Source organism: Tribolium castaneum, chromosome 8 (assembly GCF_031307605.1).
Source record: "Tribolium castaneum strain GA2 chromosome 8, icTriCast1.1, whole genome shotgun sequence".
Classification (NCBI taxonomy): Eukaryota; Metazoa; Arthropoda; class Insecta; order Coleoptera; family Tenebrionidae; genus Tribolium; species Tribolium castaneum.
The window spans coordinates 14,960,083-14,978,156 of record NC_087401.1 but is presented as its reverse complement, the minus strand read 5'-3'; the positions used below and the strand labels follow the sequence as shown (position 1 = coordinate 14,978,156).

Sequence of the window (18,074 nt, the reverse complement as noted above, 5' to 3'; positions counted from 1 at the left end):
TATGTTTGCGATAACGGACGGGACAGCAAAAGTTCTAAAAATTAAAAAATCTCAAGTTGATCGAAAATTTTTACTGTTTCAAGAATGTTTTGCACAGTTTTGTGGCACTGGGACCCTCAAAAATGCAAAAAAGTCATTAAATTTTCCGTTATTCTGTCCAATAAAAAGAAATGGCGAAATATTTGTCCCCTATTTTTACGGCCTCTAACGTATCTCTTTGTGAAAATCGGGGTAAAAGTAAAAGAACGCAAAAAGTAAAACTAAAATAGAACGAAAACATAGCATTGACTGCTTTGTAATACAGTAAAAAACGTAATTAAACGCCACAACTCGGCTGCTCCTCTGCGAGTGGATTATTCCAAGAGAGCAGTTTTCCCCTCAAATCGACAAATTTTCAATTACAAATGCATCATCGGTTTTATTCATCACCCATCATCTGTGAAACGAAGTTAAATACTTCCAGTTTTCAACAGTGACTTCGTTTTTTTTTCAACACACATTTTAACTGAAGCTTTTATAAAAGTTTGAAAGCCTTTGTTTTGAAATTAATTTTTTCACTCTCAAACAAACGTCACCAAACTTGCTTTTTAAATTTATGACTTTTACCACGCTCAAAAACCGTTAATTTTCCGAATTCGTCCAGTCATCATCGATCTCGGACGTGTGTTGTTGGCCGTTTTGTACCTCCCACGCATTCCTCTTCCTTTCTTCTTTCACAAAAACACCATTCCTCGCACACATGTTTTTACTATCAAATAATAAATAACACAAAGGTGCGGCTGCGGCCACGCATGGAGATTCCGTCAGACGCAGGGCCGGACTCGATTATTACAATTTAAACGAAATTTGCCCTAATTGTGGAGTAGAGTATAGAATGTTACTTCTGGGCCAGAACATTTGGCGTCTTAAAAAACAAGTCAGAACCTTACAAATTTAGCTGTTTGGCCAAAAGCAAACAACCGAATAGGGCCTAAAACCTCTCAAAAATCATTAATTTTTATCCACTCCAAAAGTTCCCAAATATATGTAGGCCACCAAAAATTGGGCACACGAAAAACAGGGTAAAATGCTACAAATACACTCTAAAAAACTAACAAAATACCTTGTTTTTACACACCCCAAAATGGCTTTTTACTTCTGGGCCAGAACATTTGGCGTCTTAAAAAACAAGTCAGAACCTTACAAATTTAGCTGTTTGGCCAAAAGCAAACAACCGAATAGGGCCTAAAACCTCTCAAAAATCATGAATTTTTATCCACCCCAAAAGTTCCCAAATATGTGTAGGCCACTAAAAGTTGGGCACACGAAAAACAGGGTAGAATCCTACAAATTTACTGTTTTCCCAAAAGTAACCATCCGAAAAAGATGTAAAAAACTTACAAAATGCCTTGATTTTAGACACTCCAAAAATAGCTTTTCATTTCTGGACCAAGCCAATTGGCGCATGCAAAAATCAAGTAAAATTACCTCAAAACCATTGTCAAAATGTCTAGATTTCACACACCTCAAAACAGCTTTTCATTTCTGGACCAAACCTATTGGCGCATGGAAAAAATCAATGAAATACAACTTAAAGCGACTTAAAATTTTCGACACTCCAAGTAAAATTACTTTAAAAACCAGGAAAAACCTTTATAAATTCCCTAGTTTTTAGATACCCCAAAAATATAGCTTTTCATTTCTGGACCAAGCCAATTGGCGCATGGCAAAGGTGTTAAAAATTATTACCAAATACATTTTGCATACCCCAACTGTATTCAACTATTATACGCACATAAAAGAGATACACGTAATACGCTCGATCGTGCAGCGCTTAATTTAATAACGAATAACGCATTTAGACTTTTGAGCGTTTTTATTAAACAGAAGAGGGTCGATGGTCTAGCGTTGGTATCCTTCAAAAATATGCTGACACATCGGCCTACTCGTTTAAAAAACGGATTAACTGTAAAAGCATTTTTTTTCGTTATAGAAATTGTTCTTATTCTTATTGTAGTATTCAACGATAGGCAACCAACAATGTCATTATTGTTAGGTAGTTATAATTTGTTTTTGTAACACAACTTACTAAATTTGAAGTTTTTTTTTAATTTTGTAATTGTGATATTAAAAAGCTTGGATATTTTTATAATAAAGTTTAATGCAAAACGATATAAATGCGATATAATTGATATAAGTATTAACTTCCCTATCGGGAAAGTTAAAAATAAACAAAGGCATAAAAATGTATAATTTGTAAATACAAATTTATAACAAACTAGTGATGTGAGTCTGATACTTATGATGCTGATACATGATACGTTTACTAAACTAATCTGTCAAAGGGAAAATAAGGAAACAAATATAAAATATATTTTTGAAAGTTTATCAGTTTTTTCCATCTTAATTAATCGGCTTTTGTTGATGCAATAATTTAGAACACATACATTAGAGTGCATAGTGATAAAAGCATGGGACGTCACAAGCACATAGTGTGGAAATATTTTAGAAGATACAAAAAGGATAAATATATTTATATTTTGTAAAAAAAACTTTTATTGCAAATCCACTAGGGATGGAAAACCACTGTCAAGCACCTGCCGAAGTAAAAAGTTTGTTTGAAAAAAATTTGAAAAATACACAAAAAAACTGTAAAAAGGTAAGAATCATCACAGTGTCAACTTACAACGTATTAATAATTATAAATATTGACAGGTACAGGTAACATCTAGCATTGCTAGTAGTACTAGTATGCATCAGCATCAGCAATAAGCATTGGAAATTTTTTAGACAAGATGACAAAAGAGGAAAACATCAAAGCTAATATTTTACTAGCACGAGCAATGTTTGATACCTGTTCACCGTTGTCATTGGTGGAAAACAAATATTTCCAAAAATTTCTTAATTATTTGCATCCATCATACGATCCACCATCCAGATTTCAATTATCAACAAGTCTAGGTGTTCAGTAAAATAACTAAAATAAGTAATATATTAATATTGATCTATTTTTTAGTAATTTTATAATTTTATACTATGTATTTGGTATTAAATTAAAGGGACAATTGCAGAAAAATAAAAAATTAGCAATTTGTGACTTTTTTTTAACAAAAACTGAAAGATAAGTATCATAATATTTATCTTGATATATATCAGCATAAAATAAATAGCATGCTACTTTACAACACTATAACAAACATTAGGTTCACCTCTCCATCAACATACTACTCTCCAATGTTTACAATATCAATAATTTCATTTATTAACTTTAAATACATAACATTTCTAGGTAAGTTCAAACATTGCAGCAACACTGTTTTTTAATAAGTAAATTTATGTCACCTCTTTTATATTTATAAATTAATTTTGTATTTTACACCCTTGACGAAAAGTTGGCATGAAATAATTTTGTTTGTTTTACACCACCCGATAAACTAATTAGACCAAATAATACCAAGACCAATAAAACTACAAAATTTTCCTAAACAGAATTCCTGAAAGAAAATAATAAAATTCCCTGACTTTTTACACATTTTACGTAATAAATTATATGTTCTTCAGTCTTAATAAAAATCAATAAATTGATTTTCAATATCAATACCAAACGATACGATCGAACAAATACGACTTTTTAAATTAAGTGTGTTATGTTCTTCTGCTCTGAGAATTGGGCACGTTTCAACAACTTTTAGTCTCTCTAAAAACTGTATCGCGGAATTTTCAGATGAATGGCGCCAATCTGGTTGTATCTTGTCAAAAATTATCAGCTCCATTGTTCTTCCAGCTTCTAAGTTTATACTTGGAAATACAAGGTCTTGTTGCCTTTCAGCAATATTTCCGGATGGAGTTGACCAGTTAAAATTTCCATCCATCATTCGCCCCAAATAATGGGCACACTCATGTGCTGCGAGTGTTACTGCATCAGCTTCAAAGTTTTTTGTGCCTGGGACTTCAGCCAATTGACCTTTGCATATTAGAATACCATCTATAAGACATGCCCCACGTAAACCTGCCAGTGGTTTAAAATTATCAAGGGTGTAAATTTGCATCTTCTCAATTTTAACTTTGATCCATTCAGCAGTGCAGGAGAATCCCATAATGTCATTCAAACAAGTTTGAAAACCAGACCGTATAGAGGGACTCAACAATGCAGTACGAACCACTTGTATTTCCTCTTCAGAGGTGACTTTTATCACGTTATATGCTTCTTCTTGCTGTGCCTTTAATACAAACTCTTTAATCAGAGAATCAAAGTAATTATCAATGTTCGTCTTAGTACCACTTGGCCTTTTATCAAAATTACTTGAATAGGTTTCGTACACTTGATGAACGTTTAATTTGGTATAATGAACCAAAACTTGTAGGTATATTTTTTTTACAGAATTGCTAAAATCATCCTCTAAAAAGGAAATGATGTCCCTACTTGTCTCGGGACATATGTACAACCCCTGTTGCATAATGTTGTATAAAACACAATTTCTTAATGAATCCACGTGCAACTCGTGCATGTTACAGCTGACTGGTGTATGCGGAGACCTATTCTTTAGAAACTGAACGAGGTTGAAGCTTTCCTGTCCAATGTTTGATCTGACCGATTCAAAGTAATCCATCTGGGTAATGTTGGTATAAGCAATCTGAAAGCCAACAGAAATATGTTAAATGTCATGTTTAGTGTTTGAGCTTAATAATGTATGTTTATCTAATACTCTACATCAAATTTTAACATTTTTTTAGTACCCCTAGTTGTGTAAAAAAAATTCTTTTATCACTTATATCCTGACTTAAATATAAGCAAGCAACTCCCGTATTCTCAACAACAGGTTTAAATTTTGCATAAAAAATTCTGAAATAAATTACAACATGACCAATACTAAAGAGAACAAAATTGTAGCAGAATATTATACACCATTAAAAACAAGACAACCATCTGAACTCCAGCAATTCAAAAATTGTTACAAATCTTTTACTCAAGATAAAAAACTAAATATACCAAAAAATATCAATGAAGTAACTCAAATGAGAAATCGTAATTTTGCCATTGAATACCTCAATTCTACCGTAAATAAAAAACTAACAAAGACAGATTTTTGCAAATCTAAAAGTATTTCCAGAAATTCCCTTAATATGGGACTAAATTCAGTTGGAATTAAGATTGCATGTAAAACGAGAACAAACGGGAACAAACCAGAGCAATCCGGAACAAAAGAGAACAAATGGGAACAATTGGGAACAAAAGAGAGAAAAAGCAAAACAAAAAATAAAAAAATATTCGATAATGTAGAACACAAAGCAGGTAGTCGTAAACATATAAGTTTAGATGAAGAAGCAGATGAATTAATTAGTAAATCTTTAGAAACTTTTCAGTCATAAATGGACAAACTAGTTTCATACATTCCCAACGATGAGAAAGAAAAATGGAAAAAAGATTTAAAACCTATTATTACTGAAATAGACAGATTAGAAGATGGAGCAAAAATAGTTGGTTTCAAACAAGAAGTTGTAGATAAATATATTGCAAGAAAAGCAGCTAATTTATTCCTTGAACAATTAATTATGACAGACTGTGAACTAGAATCCGCTAATAATAAAATAGATGAATTGGAATATAAATTAGACAACTTCAATAATTATGATCCTAAGAAACTAGCAGAATTAAGAAACAAAACAGTAGTAATACCATCAAACATCGATGATGTAAAGAAAAGAACCCTGAAAATATTTGAAAGACATACTAAAAATATGAGAGCAATAAATGAAAAAACTCAAAAATTGTAAATTAAATGGAAAGTACTGTATTCAAGAATTTAAATATATTCAATGAAGAATATCCAAAATTCCGAAAAAAGTTTTCAAGTCTCATTCAACAAGTTAATAAATTAAAAATTATTATTTTTGTTCTTATGTTTATTATCGTAATTGTAATTATTGTTTTCTTAATTTATTACTTCAACACTAATAAAAAATAACGATTTATTCAACAATGTCCATGAACGTACCTATGATGATACTAATACGTGTCCATAAGCTAATGTATCTGTAGAATTAGGTAAAAGGTATCTTTTATCATCTTTCCAACTTAGAGACTTTTTCTTTACTTCTTCAGTAAATATATCATGTTTATGACTCCTGATCACTTTCTGTCTATGGAAGTATTCTTTTTGATTAAACAAGCAATTTTTGTAATCTTCAAAACTTATTTCTTTCTTCAATACTGCTTTTTTGATACCTTTTAATTTTTTCGAAACAGACGTTTCAGTTCTGTAACTGTACATTTTTGACCTTAAACCTATGCATTCTAATATCTTAATACCATTCAATTCATCTTTGAACTTCCCTATTACTTTCTTATTTTTATCAGAATATAATGGATGATCCTTTGGATAATCAGATGTATCAAAATAGTCGGGATTGTTTTTGATAAATTCATAGAAATCGGCATTTTTAATCTCATATATAAAGCTATCAGTGTCTCCATAAAGAAGTTTTACGTTTTCATTAAATTCTTTTTTAATTACATTGTAATGGAAGTTATACATTAACAATTTCGATAAATCTAATACAGCTTGCCCAATATAAATTGGTTTATTAAACAATATTTTTGTTTTAAAATTGTGAACTGCTGCCAGGTGTTTGCTAAATATAGTTCTGTGTTTAAAATTAGGTTTGTTTATCGCTTTTTGTAATTTTTCTTCATCACAATATAATTTAATATTTTGTTGGTTTCTAACAGATTGCATAGACTTACCATATGGGGCATTAACCATTAATTTCCAGAAATCTTTTTCAAAATCATTTTTCGCCTTTTGTCTTTGTTCAGTATTAAATTTTACATATGGTGCTATGAAATTTGACTGAGTAAATTTTATACCTCTGTGAACCTTTGTTATTCTAATACCTAAATTTTTGTAAAGTTTTAATGTTTCGTAATGAATTATATAATTTTTCTTATCATAGAAATGACAAAGTAGTTTTTCTACTTTTCCGCCCGGAGGAATTCTATTTTCCGGGGCTAAAGGAAGATCATTGAATTTGTTATGAATAGCTAAGTCTACTGGAAATGCTAAATCGACTTCCAAAACATAACCCGTATCACTATCTGATACCAATATACCGTCGACATTTTTAATTTCATCACAAGTCAACCATTTAAAGTCTTTTTCTGGTAATTTCTGAGATAAAGCCCATCCATATAGATTATTAGCATCTATATAGATAATCTGAGTATTTTCATCTGCTTGCGAATACCTGTTACTACACTGTGAAATACCTCCTCTAATTCCCCTTTCAAAAAACAAATACATTTCATAATCAGTTAATAATTCCAACTCCACTGAAGTATATTTGAGCATACAGTCCCAAGCTAACCCCGGCGTTGTATAATACCAAACAGGATCGAGTCCATAACTCTTTTCCAAACATAAGTCTCTAAAATTTTCAAATACATCAGTTAACAGCAAAACATCTAGTTTTAAGTATAAATCATGCCATTCACCCAAATTTTTGATTTTAAAATGTTTCCATACTTTCACTGCATGTTTGAATTCTTCTTGAGAAATTCCTTCTTTTGTGAGCGAAGAATAAAATTTATCTATTGATGGAAGTTTTGTTTCAGAAAATTTCTCAAAAGAATCCATGTATTCATAAGGATATATTCCTTTTCTAATTATCTTGCTTTTTCCTTTCCTAAATAACACATCTAATTCATTATTTGAAAAGTATTTAATTATTTCTCTCAACTGACTTGATTCCAGATTAGATGACAAATTGTCTAGGCTACTTGCTAAAAATCTAAATGAATCGATAAATCTCAATTCGATATATCCATTATCATCCATTCTTAAAATTTTACTGAAAGAAATATACTTCTCTTCGTTATTAGGTATTAATTTCAATTGACTTTTATCTTCTCCTAGATTTTTTATAAACAAATGACAATCGTAAGAACTTAAATTATGAAACAAAATTGGAATAAACAATGGTTGTCTATATTTCAAATTGCATTTTCTACAAGCAGCTCCCCTATATTTTCCAGTGTAGTGATCATGATCTCTTACTTTTGGATTTTCTATAGAAAACACATTTTCACAAAGATAACAAATTTTTGTTTTTTCATATACTTCTAGTTCGATATCTTTTATGGGTTTATTTTCTTTTAATAACTTATATATTGTTCTGGTATGTTCAGTTATTCTTTTTATAAAACGTTTATCACTTTCCTCTCCTCTGTAAATTTCCAATGGGTTATCAATATTATTATAAGCACTCTTAATGTATAATCCATAACCACAGGGAACATGAAATTGTGTTTTATGAGTATATGATGACTCAGGATTTGGTTCGCATGTAGGAATAGGTTTCAGAATAGATTCAAAATCAGAATAAATGACATACGGATGTCTTAACATTCTTTGAATATTTTTAAATTTTAATACATTATCATCAGGCATGTTCGGAACACATGGTTCATTACTAAAGCACACATTTTGATGTTTCTTTAAAGCATCTTCAGTTCTAGCGGAGTAGTTTAAACATCTTCTACAGAAATATTTTTTGCTTCTATTTATTTCCAACTGATCATTTAACAATCGACTCAAATTCTTGATCCAACAATAATGATTGTTGTCTTTATTTCCAAAGTATAGTAAGTCGATATTCATTTCATAAAATCGCTTCTTATTATGATACAAAGGATAAAATATTTGTTCTTCGTAACTAAACACGGTAACATTAATTTTATTATGTGATTCAAATTTAGGTATGTATTGGATTTTTACAGGAAAATTTATTCCTTCAAAATTTAATTCGTTTATATATTCCGGCTTATTATAATGATTCAGTCTATCTACATGTTCTTTTGCTTGATGTAAACAGGATATTACGCTGTACATAAAGCATTTGTTATCGTTGTTTTTAACATTAACGCAAGCTTTTTTATCTTTAATCCACTTGGGTAATTCTACATATGAATTTCCGCTTAAAGGTGTATATTTGTTTATATTAATGCGCAAATGATTTATATTTTTCAGAGTCCATCCAGATCCTTTTTCTTGTAGTTCATCACATCTTGATATAAATAAATCCTTTTGTTCATCCCAGTATTCCTCTAAGGCGTCTTTTTCTCTTAGTATAACATTTGGTAACTGAAATTTATGTATCATTGTGAAGTCTTCATTTTCCAGCTTCATAAACTCACATTCCATCTCTAGATTGGTTTTAATATTTTTATGGAGATTTAAAGCATTTATAATTATTTTAATAGCCTTTTCTTTTATCATATCCATGTATGTTTCCATATCTATACCTTCTTCTAGATTATTATGTTGATATGTTAATAATCTTCCCTTAAAAGCAACCTGAACTAAAATGAAATCTGGCTCTGGATTATGTCTTGCTTGATGCAACTGCATTCGACTTTCCTTAATATACTTTCCACATTCATCACATTTGATCTTTCTTACTCTTTCTTTTTTTGGTTTAGAAAATATGGCATCATCAAACGGAAATATTTCCAAGCTCTTCTTGTTTTCTCTTTTTATTTTTAATTGCTCTTCAGCATTAATAATCTCGTTTATCAATTCTGCCTTATTGTATCTTTTAATGTATCTTATACCTAAGGATTTTGCCATATTACGTAATTCGAGCAAACGACGACTATTCAAATCATGTTTTAATTTATGCAAATGTATTCGAGTTTCCTCGATATATGTTTCACACATATCACATTTTATCTTCTTTACTCTATTTTTTTTTGGTTTAGCAAATATATCGTCATCAAACTGAAATGTTTTTAGGTTCTTTTTGTTTTCTTTCTCTTTATGGAGGTGCATTCGGGTGCTTTTGATATATTTTCCACATATGTCACATTTGATTTTACTAACTCTCTTTTTCCTTGGTTCAGCAAATAAATCATCATCAAATGAAAATATTTCTGAATTCGCTTCGCTCACGAGGACTCTGTCCGAAGCTTTGATAATAGCTTTTATTAAGTCTGCTTTAGTATATTTTCTAATATATTTGATGTCTAATGATTTTGCAATATTAAACAGTTCAGATAAACGAAGATTACTTAAGTTCCTTCGTTCCATTTATTATAGGAAAAAATCTAACAAACAATTTTTAGTAAATAAATAAATTCAATCCATTTTTATGCAAACTTGTTTTTATATGCCTTCTAAAATTAGTTCTAGTGTAATATCTACCACAATCACATAATAAACGAGTAGAATTAACTGCTTTTTTACATTGTTTACATGTTTTTTCATATTTATTTCTATAGTTATAAAAATCATCTGGACATTTTAATTCCAAACAAATGGAGCAAAGACTTGTCATTTATTAGAAAATTTATTCATCAAAGACTTGAAGATTAGGAAAACGAATTTTAAGAAAATCTAGTTTTGCCAAGGTTAATACGTTATTTTCATACATTTTAAATTGATTATGCATATTTTTAAATACTAATCGTTCAAAGTCATTATTTGGTTTGCTTCTCATATCGTTCAACTTTTTTTGAAACATTTGCCATGTTTCTTGGTCATCGTTATGTGAGCGATTCATTTAATTTATTACATTTTTTTCATAAGAAATTATCTATAAACAGTGCATACTAAAACACACTGTCCCTTTTTAGGTAAAATTGTGATAAGTCTCGAGATTCAAAAAAATATGTGTGGTATAGGGAGGTGATCAATTTAATGTTTATTTAATTAATTGTCAAAAAAAATAAATACTTGTAATAAAAGGGATCTAGTACAATATGCGAGGCAATATGGGACCTACGTATTATAAAAAGTCTACGGGCCGGTTTCACCAACATTAGTTAACTTTAACGGACAGTTAAAAACAATCGTTACTATGATTATAATAATTGTTGCTATGGTCTTATTCCATCGTTAACTTTAACTAATGTTGGTGAAACCGGCCCTACATAAAATAAATGAAAAGCTAGATATCAACGTAGATTCAAGAGAAAAGAGCAATTATTTTAGAATAATAATAATATAAATAAAGCTATTAGAAGTAATTATATGATGAAGACAAATAACGTATGGAAAGAATTTTATCATCCAAGAAAGAAGAAGCGAAAAATTGACATCAGAGGGTTTTCCCACAATACGAAAGCATGGCAAATGGCGAATTGGAGCAATTGAAAAACGATAACCTGAAACTGAGACAGCTAGTATAAATGGGATCGTTGACCCAATAATAAAAAATAAATTAAATTATTGACATAGATAATACTGTTACTTGAAAGTTTATGATCAAGACGTATTTTTCATATTAGACAATGATAATCAACCTTTGTTTAAAGGTAAAGATTTAGCAGAAATATTGGGTTATGAAAAATCAACAAACGCTATAAGTAAAGACGTAGGTGTTGATTTTAAGAGAAAATTGATAGTCGTATTTTTTTGGAAATATGTTGTTTTTGCAGAAAAAGAAAAATATTAATCACAAATAATTTGCTTCAGTTCATGGGATTTATTGAAGAAATAACGCGATTTTAAGAACTTTTTAAAGGACAAGAAAATCTCATACGAAGAAATAGATTATAAACATGCTAAAGCAAATTTGTATAAATATATACAAAATGATTAAAAATTTTAAAGAATTAATAATGATGTTGAATAACAATAAGGCAAAAAAAAGTTAGGAAATATTATTTTAAATTAGAAGAATTGCTAGATAAATAGGAAACTAACGTTGACATAATTATAAAATTAATGTTAATCCATTAAACCTGTTTGACTTTATAAATAAAAATAACCACTCCTATAAAATTAATTTGAGTACGTGGTTAACCGATATATGGTTTACGTTATTTAAAAGAAAAATATAATATGTAATAACAAATGATCTTTTATGCTTTATACAATATGGAATTTCAGTGGGGGGTGGCTATCCCCCACTGAATTTACACGATATTAAGAAAGAGTTAAAGAAAATTTTAGAAAACTATAAAGTAGAATACCAAATAATAAATTATGATAAGATTAAAAATGAATTATCATATTATAAAAAATTGATAACAAAATATATTATAAATGTTTCGCCAAATAATTTAAATAAAACAATATGGATTTTATTGAATGTTCGTAATATTAAATCCCTAATAATAACATTAAATACAAAAACGGATCAAGAAATTAAAGAATAAAATATTACTTTGGAAGAAATACACTAAAAAGTTTTATTTGAATATAGGAGAATCACTCGAAAAGATAGTCAGATAAAGCAAACTGAAACGATAATTGAAATTAAGAGAGATGGTTAAAAATTTTATCAAGTTAACCAAAGATCACATAATAGTATAATAGTTTTATAGCAAAGATTCGGTAATAAACAATATAACAACATTGTGGTAAAGACATGTTTTCATTATAATTTAATCGATGATCATAATGTAAAACAGATAACTAACTCATCTTTGATAACCTAAGCACAACAAGTTGTCCTTAAAAAAATCCAACTTTTAGATTACTTCAATATTTTTTTTTTGGAATGCAACTAACTTTGAGTGAAATTGTGTTGTTGATAGAATAAGTAGGTACAACTTACAGTACGAGTCAGCTTTAAGCAGATATTTTCTCTGCGATACTTAAAAACCTTACGAAAACACAAATTCAGAAAAGCAATTTTGCCTACCGTACAAACAACACGTGTTACAACTTCCCAGTGATAACAGTATAATAAATGTAATTATTCTAGTTATTAAGTACTACCATGTTTTGGACGCGAAAACAATGTTTTTCTTTTATGACATTGAAAAACGACTACAATATAAAAACCACGTTCGTGGGTCAGGATTCAGTTATTTGATTTACTTCAATTTTAGACACAATCGTTGAAAATGAACATAATGTCAGACGAATTGCATTTTACTTATAACATTTAATAAATAATATTGACTTACCTATTAACAACGATTAAACACCTATGATGCACCGTAGAATAACGTGTAATGCACTGAAAATTGTTAGTTGCTGCTGCGGTGTCATAACTGTCAACTGTCAACGGTCAACGCAACAGACAAGTAAAAAGGCAAACTGAATTATCAACCGAAACAGCGCCGCGCGCGCTCCTGGTCTAGATGGCCCCATCCATATTATCGTTTTGAATTAAACTTAAAGGTTAAATATTTTTATAATAACCTTTTTAGTATCACAATTACAAAATTAAAAAAAAAACTTCAAATTTAGTAAGTTGTGTTACAAAAACAAATTATAATTACGTAACAATAATGATATTGTTGGTTGCCTATCGTTGAATACTACAATAAGATTAAGAACAATTTCTATAACGGAAAAAAAATTGCTTTTACAGTAAACCCGTTTTTTTTAACGAGTAGGCCGATGTGTCAGCATATTTTTGAAGGATACCAACGCTAGACCATCGACCCTCTTCTGTTTAATAAAAACGCTCAAAAGTCTAAATGCGTTATTCGTTATTAAATTAAGCGCTGCACGATCGAGCGTATTACGTGTATCTCTTTTATGTGCGTATAATAGTTGAATACAGTTGGGGTATGCAAAATGTATTTGGTAATAATTTTTAACACCTTTGCCATGCGCCAATTGGCTTGGTCCAGAAATGAAAAGCTATATTTTTGGGGTATCTAAAAACTAGGGAATTTATAAAGGTTTTTCCTGGTTTTTAAAGTAATTTTACTTGGAGTGTCGAAAATTTTAAGTCGCTTTAAGTTGTATTTCATTGATTTTTTCCATGCGCCAATAGGTTTGGTCCAGAAATGAAAAGCTGTTTTGAGGTGTGTGAAATCTAGACATTTTGACAATGGTTTTGAGGTAATTTTACTTGATTTTTGCATGCGCCAATTGGCTTGGTCCAGAAATGAAAAGCTATTTTTGGAGTGTCTAAAATCAAGGCATTTTGTAAGTTTTTTACATCTTTTTCGGATGGTTACTTTTGGGAAAACAGTAAATTTGTAGGATTCTACCCTGTTTTTCGTGTGCCCAACTTTTAGTGGCCTACACATATTTGGGAACTTTTGGGGTGGATAAAAATTCATGATTTTTGAGAGGTTTTAGGCCCTATTCGGTTGTTTGCTTTTGGCCAAACAGCTAAATTTGTAAGGTTCTGACTTGTTTTTTAAGACGCCAAATGTTCTGGCCCAGAAGTAAAAAGCCATTTTGGGGTGTGTAAAAACAAGGTATTTTGTTAGTTTTTTAGAGTGTATTTGTAGCATTTTACCCTGTTTTTCGTGTGCCCAATTTTTGGTGGCCTACATATATTTGGGAACTTTTGGAGTGGATAAAAATTAATGATTTTTGAGAGGTTTTAGGCCCTATTCGGTTGTTTGCTTTTGGCCAAACAGCTAAATTTGTAAGGTTCTGACTTGTTTTTTAAGACGCCAAATGTTCTGGCCCAGAAGTAACATTCTATACTCTACTTTGTGGTCCTCCGAGCCGGATCAGAAATAATAGAGAAGTGACTCAATTATTAAAATTTGAACGAAACGTGCCCTAATTGTGGTCCTTCGAGCCGGATGAGAAATAATAGAGAAGTGACTCAATTATTACAATTTGAACGAAATGCGCCTTAATTGTGGTCCTCCGAGCCGGATGAGAAATGTTTGTGGGAGGTGTATAAGTAGGCTGTTACCTTTGATGGCAGGATCGGGATGGTGATGACACGTCGATACTTGACAGCCTCTTCTCTGCTCGAGACTGGGACAGTGACGACCGCCGTTCTGGGGCTGCATTTTGATCGATCGAGTGCGAGACATGGAACCGGGACCGCAGTCGGCGTCGCAAGGGGACCACGGGCCCCATGACGTTACTTGGCAGTCCACCACTGAAACCAAGCGAATTGGGCCGTGAATACGAGCAAATTGCCACTTTTACAGACTTTTCAACACTTAAGCCTGCTCTTTTTTCAATGTAAATTTCAAAGTAAATATTTCCCAACTGAATACTGTTTTTTTTTTAATGAAAACTAATCACACAGAAAGCAACGTTTGCTTCACTTCTATCTTTTTTCACGTCTTTTTCAAAAAAGATCATTGTTTTTCGACTAATAGTTTTCTGTAAATGCATAAAAGCAAAAATAGCTGAAATTAAAAAAAATCATAACTAAAAAACCACAGGAGTGTTCGATTTTCTTGACGCCAGTCGATTTCCCGGACCATTTTACATCAGATAAAATCAAAATAGTTCCCCTTTTTCGAATAGTTTTGCCGTAATTGGAAAAATAATTTTTTTTTAGTACTTTCTCTAAAAAATTCAAAGTTTTGAGAAAAAAAAATTGCTAAAGCCCAAACTATTTTATAGATTTTGATTTGTTCTCTACGATGGAACAAATTGTTTTGCTCTAAGTCTTATAGTTTTGCCGTAATTGTTTCATTTTTCATCGAAATTTTTGTCGATTTTTGGAACCCGGAACATTTATCATGCTATAACTCCGGAACTATTAGAAATAACCCTACAAAGGTGATTATCCTTGGAAAGCTCTTTTAATTATCTACCTTCTTCAAAAAAGATCATTGTTTTTCGACTAGTAGTTTTTTCGCAAATTGCTCATAAAAGCAAAAATAGCTGTAATTAAAAAACAATTAACTAAAAAACCATTGGGAAATTTTCGATATTCTTGACGCCAGTCGATTTCCCGGATCATATTACATAAGAAAAAAATCAAAACAGTTCCACTTTTTCGAATAGTTTTGCCGTAATTGGAAAAATAAAAAAAATGTTAATACTTTCTCTAAAAAATTCAAAGTTTCGAGAAAAAAAATTGCTAAAGCCCAATCTATTTTATAAATTTTGATCTGTTCTCTACGATGGAACAAATTGTTTTGCTCAAAGTCTTATAGTTTTGCCGTAATTGTTCCATTTTTCATCGAAATTTTTGTCGATTTTTGAAACACGGAACATTTATCATGCAATAACTCCGAAACTATTAGAAATAACCCTATAAAACTTATTATCTTTGGATAGCCCTTTTAATTATCTACCTTTTTCAAAAAAGATCATTTTTTTTCGACTAATAGTTTTCTCGCAAATTGCTCATAAAAGCAAATATAGCTGTAATTAAAAAAAATCATAACTAAAAAACCATTGAGAAATTCTCGATTTTCTTAAAGCCAGTCGATTTCCCGGATCATTTTACAAAAGAAAAAATCTAATTAGTTCCACTTTTTCGAATAGTTTTGCAGTAATTGGAAAAATAATTTTTTTTTAATATGTACTTTCTCTAAAAAATTCAGTTTTGAGAAAAAAAATGCTAAAGCCCAATCTATTTTATAAATTTTGATCTGTTCTCTGGGATGGAACAAATTGTTTTGCTCTTAGTCTTATAGTTTTGCCGTAATTGTTTCATTTTTCATCGAAATTTTTGTCGATTTTTGGAACCCGGAACATTTATCATGCGATAACTCTGGAACTATTAGAAATAACCCTTTAAAGCTTATTATCCTTGGAAAGCTCTTTTAATTATCTACCTTTTTCAACAAAGATCATTATTTTTCGAGTAATAGTTTTTTCGCAAATTGCTCATAAAATCAAAAATAGCTGTAATTAAAAAAATCATAACTAAAAAACTATTGGGAAGTTCTCGATTTTCTTGACGCCAGTCGATTTCCCGGATCATTTTACATAAGAAAAAATCAAAATAGTTCCACTTTTACAAATAGTTTTGCCGTAATTGGAAAAATAAAAAATTAGTTAATACTTTCTCCGAAAAATTCAAAGTTTTGAGAAAAAAATTGCTAAAGCCCATCTATTCTATAAATTTTGATCTGTTCTCTACGATGGAACAAATTGTTTTTCTCTAAGTCTTATAGTTTTGCTGTAATTGTTTCATTTTTCATGGAAATTTTTGTCGGTTTTTGGAACCCGGAACATTTATCATGCTATAACTCCGGAACTATTAGAAATAACCCTATAAAGCTTATTATCCTTGGAAAGCTCTTTTAAGTATCTACCTTTTTCAAAAAAGATCATTGTTTTTCGACTAATAGTTTTCTCGCAAATTGCTCATAAAAGCAAAAATAGCTGTAATTAAAAAAAATCATAACTAAAAAACCATTGGGAAGTTTTCGATTTTCTTGACGCCAGTCGATTTCCCTGATCATTTTACATAAGATAAAATCAAAATAGTTCCCCTTTTTCGAATAGTTTTGCCGTTATTTGAAAAATAAAAAATTGTTAATACTTCCTCCGAAAAAATCTATTTTATAGATTTTGATCTGCTTTAATTGTAAGAAAAATGCCTCACCCTGTATAAAATAAATGAGTTTTTTAGTACAAATTTAATGACAATTCCTGGCGTTTCTAATTGCTCAACTTATAAAACTGGTGCAATAATAAAGCTTTATCAGCTTTTGAAAATGCGTTGATTTACTTTAAGCGGTCATAAGAAGTAACCGCTGTCTGAAACGACCCATAAACTAATTTAGTCGTAAAGCGTGCAAGTGCTCAAATAATCACAAAATCCAGTAAATGTTTAATTAAGTCTGGTGCAGTGGCACAGTGTGCTGCAGATTTTAATCTCTGCCAAAAAAAAAAAAAAACGAAAAAAGTTCGTGTTTCTCCTCATGACAGGTCTGTATTTAATTCGGCAGAGCACGCGAGTGATCTCTCCGTCTAAATGCACGACTCGGAGCTTTCGTAATTGAAAAGGACATTGACTGATGGAAAAGGATTCCACTTGTCATTTTGCAAAACGACAAATACGGCCCTGAATTGGCGCATTTGAAAGTTCCGACCCTCGGCTGCGGTGCGGGCGCCCCTCGGGGCCCATTTCGCTCGAATCCCTTTTAATTCGGCAAACTTTGCGGGTAATCCCCGATTTGGCTGTAATTTTTCCACGTGTGACGACGACGACGAAATTTAAGTTTTAATTAATTTCGGATTGTTTGAGTCGGTTTTTGCTCTTATTTATGAAATTTTTCTTCTTAATTAGAGGTCGCTTTGTGCTAATTGAGACGGCTTTTCTCCCTTCGTTCCGACGTAATAAACAAAGAAGCGGCGATCGATGCAAGTTCTCGCTTTCAGCAACAAGAAGTCTAATGAAGGCTTGCGAAAAAATTACACTTGTTATCATTTCCGGCGAAAGCCTCGTTTGCTGTGCACGCTTCAATT

General features: G+C 30.7%; 1 protein-coding gene and 2 long non-coding RNA genes across 3 annotated transcripts in view; 1 reads left to right on the top strand and 2 right to left on the bottom strand.

Annotated features, from left to right (window-relative positions):
• The window catches only part of vex (vexed), a 69,709-nt gene that overhangs the window by 17,949 nt on the left and 33,686 nt on the right, over positions 1–18,074 (bottom strand). Inside the window, exon 2 of the mRNA XM_968542.4 lies at positions 14,599–14,790. Coding sequence (XP_973635.1) covers positions 14,599–14,790 — 192 coding nt within the window. The remainder of the gene's footprint in view (positions 1–14,598; positions 14,791–18,074) is intronic.
• On the top strand, positions 868–4,702 carry LOC135267027 (uncharacterized). The gene is made up of 2 exons (XR_010335275.1): positions 868–2,638; positions 2,695–4,702. It is a non-coding gene; the product is annotated as an uncharacterized LOC135267027 (long non-coding RNA).
• Positions 2,121–13,200, bottom strand: LOC135267026 (uncharacterized). The gene is made up of 2 exons (XR_010335274.1): positions 12,893–13,200; positions 2,121–4,613 (listed from the first exon to the last, which is right to left on the bottom strand). It is a non-coding gene; the product is annotated as an uncharacterized LOC135267026 (long non-coding RNA).